Genomic DNA, 11504 nt, shown 5'->3' with positions numbered 1-11504 from the left:
TGTCCCTAACCTCTTAGCATGGTCTCCCCACCATTTCTCCTTGCTCCTTAGAGGGACACCACCACTAACTTATTTTTAGGGTAAAAAATCTCACATTATAAGAGAAATAATCAGAATTATTTTAAACGACTTTAATAGGTTACAAACGGAAACCGCAAGATGTCAAAATTACCTTTTTCTGGGGGGCTTCCCTGGTGGCGCAGTGGTTGAGAGTCCGCCTGCCAATGCAGAGGACATGGGTTCGTGCCCCTGTCAGGGAGGATCCCACATGCCGCGGAGCGGCTGGGCCCGTGAGCCATGTCCGGAGCCTGTGTTCCGCAACGGGAGAGGCCACAACGGTGAGAGGCCCGCGTACAGCAACAAAAAAAAAAAAAAAAAAAAATTACCTTTTTCTGTATTTTTTTTAATCTTTGTCACCATCACCAAAGAATCCAGACAGACTGATTTGATTTTGAAACCTTATTGTATTCTGAGGAATCTATACAGCACTTAGACAGAAAAACGTATTTGTTATCACATGTAGAGATTATTCATGCAAAAGTGAGATTTGGAAGATTTTGCCAGCCAATGACAAATAAGTGGTGGAAAAGTGGTAAAGTGAGAATGCCTGCCTAAATGCAGGATTTCTGCATTCTGGGTAGAATTCTTTGGGTCTGCAGTTGGCATTCAGGACATACATACTGATCCTCTCTTTATTTAAAAATCTTGATATTTTGCTCATCATGATTCGTTTTGCCTTAAATTTTAAAAATGCTTTAAATATTGTAAATATTTTTGTAAAATTTTGATTTATTAAACATATTAAAATTCTTAAAAATATCTTGATAACCGAGTTTTTGGGTGCTCCTTAAATTTTGCAGTTGAGGTGGTGGCTTTACTCACCTCATCCTGGTGCTAGACCTGATCTACAGACAATTTTTTTTTTTGCGGTACGCGGGCCTCTCACCGTTGTGGCCTCTCCCGTTGCGGAGCACAGGCTCCGGACGCGCAGGCTCAGCGGCCATGGCTCACGGGCCCAGCCGCTCCGCGGCATGTGGGATCCTCCCGGACCGGGACACGAACCCGTGTCCCCTGCATCGGCAGGCGGACTCCCAACCACTGCGCCACCAGGGAAGCCCTACAGACAATTATTATTTTCAAAAACTTCGAATTAAAACTTAGCATTTCCTTTCCCTTTTCTTTTTTTTTTAGCATTGTCTTTAACTATAAACTTAGGCAACAAACTATAACAGTATAAGTATTATCTGTGACTTCGAGGCCAGTAGAAATTATAGATGACTTCATGTGACATTATGATTGTTGCAAATATCACCAAATATCATTTATGTTCATCACTACTTTCAAATTATGATAGCTATATCTGCAGTATATCTTGTTATTCAATGCCTTAATAAGCACACATTAATATACTACAAAAATTTTTAAATAATTTATAACTATATTTTAATATAATTATTTTCTTTTATAATCTAATGTAATTATTTTATTCATTTAAATGCGCTATTCTGAAAAGGGATCCACAACTTTACCAGACTGTCAAAGGATGCAAAGTACAAGAAAGTTTAAAACCCATTATAGGATAGCTACCTAGCTGACTAATAATCTCTTGGTCAAGTTATCTCTCAGCTGGGACTACTCATTAATTCAGGTAACCTATAACTCACATATACATACATTCATACTCACATAAAGTATACAGATAGCTAGATAAAGAAAGATGGAGAGAGAGAGAGATTATAGAGAGAGAGACAAAGAGAGAGATAAATAAGAAGTTTTTTGAAATCATTCATGCTAAAATAAACCAAATCAGTTTAATTACGTAGACATACTCTAAATGGTATAAGAACACTTAGTATGCTAAAAGTCCAAGTTCTAGGTCTTACTTGAACTCAAATCTCTTGGGGTCTTGGGCCTAGAATCAAACTTCTTTGTGAGCTTCCTTGAGTTTCTGAATCAGATGGTGGTTGTCCTAAATGTGCCTCAAACTCCAATCCTTAGAGGTTACTACGAGAGGTCATTAAGACTTCCAAACCATTTAGAAAAGAGTATTTTTAAAACTTTCTGTACTTAGTACTGCTTCCTTTCCTTTCCACTTTTGTCTCTCCCTCCATCCTTCCCTTCCTTGTTTCCTTCCTTTTAGAGAAACTGGCTTTTAAAAAATTATCAAATATTCTAAATAATTTAAAGGGAGAATTTCATAACAGAATCTGTATGTGTACACACCATCCAACTTAAGAAATTAAACACTGAAAATAAAGTTTAAATTCTGTCATTAACTTTTCTGATCATATGCCACTCCCTCACCTTCAAGAAGTAATTAATATTCAGAATTTGGTGTTTATTATTCACATACATATGTATGTCTCATGAAATAACACATAATACGCTGAATGCTTTTACATTTGTCTATTTGGACATATTGCATGTGTCATCTTCAACTTGCTATTTTCTCAGCATTACGTTTGTGAAATTTATTCATAATGATATAAGTAGCTCTATTCATTCTTTTTTATAAACTCTTTATTTATTTTTTGCGGTATGCGGGCCTCTCACTGTTGTGGCCTCTCTCGTTGCGGAGCACAGGCTCCGGACGCGCAGGCTCAGCGGCCATGGCTCACGGGCCCAGCCGCTCCGCGGCATGTGGGATCTACCCGGACCGGGGCACGAACCCGTGTCCCCTGCCTGCATCGGCAGGTGGACTCTCAACCACTGTGCCACCAGGGAAGCCCAACTCTTTATTTTGAAATAATTTTAGACTTACAGAAAAGTCAGAGGGTAAAGAGACTACCCACACATCACCTCCTCAACTTTTCCCAGTGGATATTTCACACAACAATGGTACTTTGTCCAAATGAAGAAATTAACATTCATACATTACAAATAACTAAACTAGAGACTTTATTTAGATATGACCAGTTTTTCCACTAATATCCTTTTTCTGTTCCAGATTCTAATCTGGGATACCATATTGCATTTAGTATCTTGTTTTTCTACTGCATGATTATACTAAAATTTATTTCTCCATTCTTATATTTATAGACGAATAAGTTGTTTCCATTTTTTTCATTAATATACCTGATGATATCTTTGTGTACATGTATGATGTCCTTGTGCACACACATGTAACATGTATTCTTCAAAGCAGTTACACCAACATATATCTCACAAAGAAGTGAAAGTTCTCGCTGCTCCAAATTCTTTCTGACGTTTGGTATCTTCAGCCTACGTTGTTAACAATTTATGGGTATAAGATAGCACCCATTTTTATTTAAATTTACATTTCCTTTACTACTGGTGAGACTGAGTATTTTTCTTGTGTTTCCTATTTTGTGAAATGCTTGGTCATATCCACTGCTATTTGATTTTTTGGTACTGATTTATAGATATTTATATTCACACACACATACTCTACAGCTCATGAAACTGAAAAGTATAATTTTCTAAAACTGACTCATATATAACCGTATAAGAAATAATCTCAAACATTAAGGAAACGGAAATGGTAATTTAAAATTTTTCCCAGAAAAAAAATGCCAAGCCCCATCAAATTTACAGGTGAATTCTATCATATGATCCCAACTTTACACAAACCCTTCTGCTTATGAACATAACTGTAAAATCTTGGCAAAGTACTGATGAACTGAATCTAGGTGAGTATTAGATTTATAATATATTATGACCCCAAATCACCTGAAGATGATTAAGTTTGGGGGCTATATGACAAAATTTAAAGTGAGTGGTATTGGTAAAGCTACATAAATAGATCAATGGAACCAAATATACACATTTGAAACACACACATTTAGAGAAACTTGATTTACGGTATCATAGGCATTGCAGGTTAAGTGAGTAAAAGAGAGTCTAAGATAATTATCTTAGCCTGGATTCTTGGAAACCAGAGCCTAGGGGAAAGCTTAAGGGCTTTTACTTTACTGGGAGATCTAATCCTAGGCAAAAAGTGATTTAAAAAAAAAAGCTGGCCAAGGGGCGGGGGAAGCAGTGAGGCTGTGAAGGAGGGGAAACGAATATATTTCTGAGCTATCCACAGCTTCACATAAAGACATGGTTGTTTGCTCACTGCTCAGTGATGCTGGACATTTTAAGACAGGTTATTCAGATCATCATGGATGGTTCACAGTAGCCTATCAGTGGGAAGACTGGGGAGAGAATTGATCTGCTGGTTCTCTCTCGTCTTCTATTCCTCACTGGTCAAAGTTTGTCTCCGAAACCATGAACCCCAGCACAATTGCAGGCAGTATCACTTGACCTCTTTGGGCCACCTCTAGAACACTCACGCCAAGATCTCATACCTTGTAGTGTTGGATTTTGTCCAGAGTGGGCAGAGGCAGGAGGAGCCAGAGACTCTATGGGTCCATTTGGTTTGGGCCCGTCCTGGGCTGCACCCTGCAGGCCTGCAAGCCCTGTACTTGCCCAGCCTCAAGACCAAGAAAGAGCCCAGAGTCAGCAACAGAGACATTAATGGTTTAATGGATGGGAGATCTTACATGTCTAAAGCAAGGTCCTGCAGCAACACCCCACCGTGTGCAGCAGACGGCAGGCAGGACGTGGCAGTAGTCTTTGCTATGGGGGTGGTGGGGCGGGGGTGTGTACAGGGGGAATTGACATCAGGTTGGCTCATCTATTACCAAGGAAACCGGCCGAGGAGCTTGCCCTTCACCATCCCTTTGATAAGCTATCGTGGTGGAGATGTTCTGAACAAAGATCAGAACAATCACCAGCTGGGCCAGGGGCAATGTATTGAGAGGGAAGGTCAGTCATGTGAGCAGGATATAGGTGAAGCAGGGACTGGTCCAGCAGGGGATGTACACAGAGCAAGAGAACAGCCATCTTGAGTGGCCTGACCATACAGCCCGGGTTCCAGATCTACTGATGTTCCCACAGCAACAGACATGATAGGGGCAATGCTGGAGCTGCCACTCTCCATGGGTAAGGTCAAGACAGCTGCAGTGCTGGTAGAGGAGGCATTAGGAACAGCAGACGAGGAGCTCCCCAAGCACCATCAGCGGAGGACCCTGGGCAAGGTGAGGCTGAGTGAATCTGAGGAGCCCCACTTATTGGCCCCAAACAATGGGACAATATGACATCTGATCCTACCTCACACCTAAAAAAAAAAAACAATTCTAGGTGGAGTCAAGATCTAACTGTCAACAGAAGACAATTCAGGAGAATACACTTATTTCCTGAGGAGACAGATTTCTTTAACAGGTCTCCAAAAGTACAAACCATAAAGATTTAAAAATTGTATATAACATTTATGGTTAAGAATCTACTGTTCATCAAAAGACTTCATAAAAAGACAGAAAAGACAAATGACAAATGTGGAGAAAATTTTTGCTACACTTATAACTGAGAAAGATATTTAGGCTATATAAAAAAAGTATTAAAATCAGTAAGAAAAGGACAAACAACCCAGTAGAAAAAAAGGCAGATGCTATGAACAGTATTTAATAGAAGAACACAAATGGCCTGTAAACAAATACTCAAACTTAACATCTGAAATCAATCAATGTAATACATCAAACAATATAGGACAAAAACCACATGATCATCTCAATAGATGCAGAAAAAGCACTTGATAAAATTTTATCCTTCATGATAAAAACACTCAATAAACTAGAAATAGAAGGAAATTCCTCAATTTGATTAAGGGTATCTACGAAAAGCTTCCATCAGACTTAATGATGAAAGACTAGATGCTTTCTCCTTAAGATCAGGAACAAGAAAAGAATGTCTGCTCTTGCCACTTCTATTCAACATTGTACCAGCTGTTTTAGCCAGGGCAGTTAGGCAAGAAAGAAAATAAAAGGTCTCCTGATAGGAAAGAAGAAAAATCATCTCTACTTGCAGATGATATGATCTTTCTTGTATACAGAAAATCCTAAGGATTCTATTTAAAAACTATTAGAACTAATAAATGAATTCAGCTAGGTTGCAGGACACAAGATTTATATACCACGGGCTTCCCTGGTGGCGCAGTGGTTGAGAGTCCGCCTGCCGATGCAGGGGACGCGGGTTCGTGCCCCGGTCTGGGAAGATCCCACATGCCGCGGAGCGGCTGGGCCCGTGAGCCATGGCCGCTGGGCCTGCGCGTCCGGAGCCTGTGCTCCGCAACGGGAGAAGCCACAACAGTGAGAGGCCCGTGTAACGCAAAAAAAAAAAAAAACAACAACAACAACAACAACAAAAAAAAGATTTATATACCACAAAATTTCTAGATAGTAGCAATGTACAAACCATAAATGAAATGAAGAAAACAATTCATTTTACAATAGCATCAAAAAGCATAATATATTTAAGAACAAATTTAACAGAAGTACAAAAAATATACTCTGAAAATTAAAAATCATTGTTGGAAGAAATTAAGGAAGACCTAAAATAAATGGAAAGACATTATGTGCTCACAGATTGGAAGGCTTAATATTGTAGTGATGGAAGTACTCTCCAAATTGGTCTACAGATTCAATGCAATCCCTATTAGAATCATGGTTGGTTTCTCTGCAGAAATTGACAAGCTGAACCTCGAATTCATACGGAAATGCAGGGAACCCAGAAGAGCCAAAGCAATGTTGAAAAAGAGCAGAGTTGGAGGGCTCACACTTCCCAATTATAAAACTTACTACAGTCCTGCAGTACGCAAGACATGCGGCACTCAAATACAGGTCACTTGAATAGAATTGAGAGTCAGAAATAAACTGTCATAGTCAGGGCCAATTGATTTTCAACAAGGTGCCAAGACAATTCAATGGGGAAAGAGCAGTCTTTTCAAGAAACAGTGCTGGGACAACTGGGTATCCACAAGCAAAAAAATGAATTTGGAGCCCTACCTTATGCCATACACAAAATGTAATTCAAAATGGATCAATCTAAATGTGAATGCTAAAACTATAAAACTTTTAGAAGAAAGCATAAACATAAATCTTTAGGACCTTGAACAAGTCAGTAGTTTCTTAGCTATGATATTAAAAGCTCAAGCAACAATAGAAAAAAAATGATAAATTGGACGTCATCAAAATTTAAAACTTTGTGCTTCAAAGGACACCTCAAGACAGTGAAAAGACAACCCACTAAATGGTAGAAAAGTTTTGCTAATTCTATATTTGATAAGAGACTTGCGTGGAGAATATATAACAAACTCTCACTACTCAATAATAAAAAGACAGTTAACCCATTTTAAAAATAGGCAAAGGCTCTGAATAGACATTTCTCTAAAGAAGATATAGATATATTGCATATATAATACAAATGTCCTATAACCACATGAAAAGATGCTCAACATCAATAGCTATCAGGAAATGCAAATCAAATCAAACTGAGATACCACTTCACATCCAGTAGGATGAATATAATCAAAAGACAGATAATAAATTGATGAAGATATGTACAAACTGGTGAGAATGTAAAATGGTAATGGCAGCCCCCATGGTAAAACAGTCTGGCAGTTCCTCAAAAGGTTAAACATAGAGTGACCATATGACCCAGTAACTCCACTCCTAAGTGTATACCCAAGAAAAATGGAAATATGTATCCACACAAAAATTTGTACATGAATATTTAAAAGTATAAACAGCCCATATAGTGTATTTCCATTTAACATTAACTGATGAATGGATAAATAAAATGTTGTACATCCATACAATGGAATATTATTTGACAATAAAAAGGAATCAAGTGCTGATACTGATACATGCTACAATATGGATGAAGCTTAAAAACATTACGCTAGTGGAAGAAGCCGGTTTATATGATTCCATTTATAGGAACTGTCCAATGTAGGCAAATCTATAGAAAAAGTTACCAGGGTTTAGGGTCTTGGGAGGAAATGAAAAATGACTGCTAAGGGGTACAGGGTTTCTTTTAGGGGTGATGAAAATATTCTAAAATTGCTTGTGGTAATGTTTGCATAACTCTGTGAATAAATCAGAAAGTATTGAATTGTACACTTTACATGAGTGGATTGTAAGTTGTGTGAATTATATCCCAAGGAAGTAGTTATAAAAAATTTAAAAGTGCTCAACCTCATTCAATATCAGATAGATACAAATTAAAACCACAATGATATTTTATTGCAAACAAGTTGGGAAAATTCAAATATTGGAAAGTGCCAAGAGTTAGCACGATCACAGAACAATGAGACTCTCATCCACGGCTTATGGGATGCAAATTAGAAGCACCACTTTGGAAAAAACTTCGGCAGTAACTTGTTACATATCCTATGACCTAGCAAATCCCCTCTCTTGCATATAAACACCAGGAGACCTATGCAATAATGTTTATAGCAGCTTCTACCACAACAGCAAATAACTGGTACGACCCAAACGTACACCCACTGGGGAACGGATTCAATTGGCTGGGACAAGGCAGACACCTTACCAATCGTCCCATGGGAACTGCCCACAGTAGTAGAGGGAACATTCTGTAAATGGAAATTGGGTGCTATTAGGAAAGGAGAATGGCCAAAAGCAACCATCACCACCACCATGAAACAAATACCCTCTACACACCAGGGTGTCTTTTTTTTCAATTGGTTCAGAACCCACAGGTAATATGGGTATGATTACCTAACTCCCTCAAATTCCTAAAAAGCAATGCACCCTATTATTAGCCCAGCATGAGCCCGGAATCACAGAAAGAATTAATGAGGGTAGAGAAAATGGGGGCTTTGTTGACTGTTTTCAAAGGTTCAAGATGGGACTCTGTGGGGTGAAGGCCCCCCTCTCTCTTGCTATGCATAGAGAAAAAGAAAAAGCAGGCAGAAAGCAGCTCTCTCTCTACTTGTCCTCTGGCTACACCGCCCTGTCCCGGAGAATCAGGAACAGGGACAGAGGAAGCCACTGGTCCTTCCGCTCTTGAGCTGGTTCAAAACCTGCATTACACACATTAACCACACTCCCCCAGGCAAGGGAGAAAACCACACTGACCCATTCCTATCTCCTCTGGTACAGAAGTAGATGCTGTGTGTCTTCTTACTGCTGAGAAAAGTACTTCCTTCTTTCACCTGAAGTGGGTTCCCAGCTTCTCTGGCCACTAATCATTTGTTTTCTGAGTGGGACATCTTCCCAGTTGTCCTTTCTATTAATAGATCCTCAACTTGTCCCACCATCTTCCCAGGTGACACTGGTGTCACTGATTTGCTCCATCATCCCAGCTTCCTCTGAAAGCATCTCAGGAGTTCACCCTAAAGCACCCACTCCTCCCCTCCACCAGATGTAAACAGATCTCAGTGTCAGTTGAAGGTTTTCACGCCCTGAATCTGCAAACTTGGATCATCTGGCAACACTGTTCACCTAAGGTGGTAAAACCCATAAATTGTGACTTTTAGGGAGGTTTTTCTTCCTTAAAAAAAGCTGGCAGGGAACCCACTAAGCCACAGAGAGAAGGAGTTTTAAGTGGGTCTGCAAGAAAAAAAATTATATATGTGTGTGTGTGTGTGTGTGTGTGTGTGTATATATATATATATATATATATATATGTCTTGTAGTAAAGTCATGCTTCAGCAATTCAAGTGGATTTTACACTTTAAAAATTCAACTATTTCACAGATAAATGTCATCCGTTGTTTATGAAATATTTACTTATTCTCACTCAATACTCTATGACAGCTATGTCACAGGCCTGTAGAAAGGCCTTTCCAATTTTCTACAAATACATTCAAAGTTTCTTTGGTCACCGTTCACATCAGTATTGAGAGCTAACCATTCATACTACACATCATTCTCTCTGTGAGATTCCTGAAACATCATTTTACTATGAAGGACCCTATCTTTATTTATTTATTTATTTATTTATTTATTTATTTATTTATTATATGGTACTTGCTTTCAAGAAGATTTTTGAGGTGGCTTGAAACATAAAAATAATGCAACTACAATAGTAAAAGAAATTTAAAACCATGCAAAAGAAAGGAAACAAATATACACAAAAGGAAGCAAATACAGCTACACTGATTGAGCACTAACTTGAGCTTTCTAGCAGCTAAAGTAAAAAGGGAAACAGAAACCATACCAACACTTGAATTAGAAAGACCGGTTTGGTTTCGTTTTACAACCAAATCTAGAGGGAGTTTATCCAAAAGGAAACATTCATTAACTTATTTGAAAAGTATTTATTTAATGCTTACAATAAGCCAAACCCCGCAGAAGATAATGGGAATATAATTGTAAACATTTCCAAATGGTCTCTTCTCTCATAGAATTTAGAGTCTCTTGGGAGCGACAGACAATAAACAAGTAATCAAATAAGTAAAAATAAATCACAATTGAAGACATGTACAGGGAACTGAGAATAGCCAAGATTCAATCAGGAAGTCCTCCCTGAAGGGGTGACATTTAAAAAACAAGTAAGAACAGACTTGTGGTTGCCAACGGGGAAGGGGCGTAGGGGAGGGATGGATTGGGAGTTTGGGATTAGCAGATGTAAACTGTTATATATAGGATGGATAAATAACAAGGTCCTACTGTAGAGCACAAGGAACTATATTCAATACCTTGTGATAAACCATAATGGAAAAGAACATGAAAAAGAATATATATATTTATAACTGAGTCACTTTGCTGTGCAGCAGAAATCAAATACAACGTTGTAGATCAACTATACTTCAGTAAAAATTTTTTTTAAAGTAAGAAGAAAAATGTCATTTCTGCACAGAGGAAAGGCCCTAAAGTACTTTTACAGAAGATAGGATTTTTAAGGGGCAGAAACTCAGAGTGTGATTGTCAGATATATCCTGCTTAGACATATCGGAAGACAGGCTCTAGATTTTTAATTAACATACCTATTTATTTGATTTTTATTTTTTAAAATGTTTATTTATTTGGCTGCATCAGGTCTTAGTTGCAGCAGGTGGGATCTTCGTTGTGGCGAGCAGGCTTCTCTCTAGTGGTGGCATGCGGGCCCCAGAGAGCATGGGCTTAGTTGCCCTGCAGCATGTGGGATGTTAGTTCCCCAACCAGGGATAGAACCCAGGTCTCCTGCACTGAAAGGTGGATTCTTAACGACTGGGCCACCAGGGAAGTCCCCATACCTAAATATTTTAAATTAATATACCTAAAGATATACCTAAGTATATTTGTAATATTAATATACCTAAATATTTTAAATTAATATACCTAAATATATTTTAATTAATATACCTAATTTTTCATTAATATTCCTAAATATGGGATTGAGAGTCAAGGGAGACTTTTAACGTGAGGATGGCTGGAAGTTGGATTTACCTAAAGAAGGAGCAGAATCTGTTTGCAAGAGTCCTAAGGGTACATGTCTGCTTACTTAGACTTAGGTGATTTTGCCTGAACTCAAAGGTTAAGAAAAATGGTTTCATTTTGGTAACTTCTTGCTTTATAATTGCTTTCCTTCCCCTATCTCCTCCTTAAGTAAAAGAGAGATAAGTAAGAAATGCAGTTTTACGATGGAAACATTATAATTCAGATTCATATTTGAAGTTTGAATAATTTAGAGACTGAAAAACCAAGAGGAATTTATAT

At 38.3% G+C, this 11504-nt stretch overlaps 1 protein-coding gene across 1 annotated transcript in view; it reads left to right on the top strand.

Moving 5' to 3' along the window:
- The first annotated feature begins 4922 nt into the window (after positions 1–4922).
- SH3BGRL2 (SH3 domain binding glutamate rich protein like 2) overlaps positions 4923–11504 on the top strand; it is a 96088-nt gene continuing 89506 nt past the window's right edge. Inside the window, exon 1 of the mRNA XM_060167688.1 lies at positions 4923–5042. Within this exon, the coding sequence (XP_060023671.1) occupies positions 4923–5042 (120 nt within the window). The remainder of the gene's footprint in view (positions 5043–11504) is intronic.

The sequence above is a fragment of the Lagenorhynchus albirostris genome, chromosome 12 (assembly GCF_949774975.1).
Source record: "Lagenorhynchus albirostris chromosome 12, mLagAlb1.1, whole genome shotgun sequence".
Classification (NCBI taxonomy): domain Eukaryota; kingdom Metazoa; phylum Chordata; class Mammalia; order Artiodactyla; family Delphinidae; genus Lagenorhynchus; species Lagenorhynchus albirostris.
Note: the sequence above shows the minus strand (reverse complement) of the source record. Positions and strands in the feature narration are given on the sequence as shown.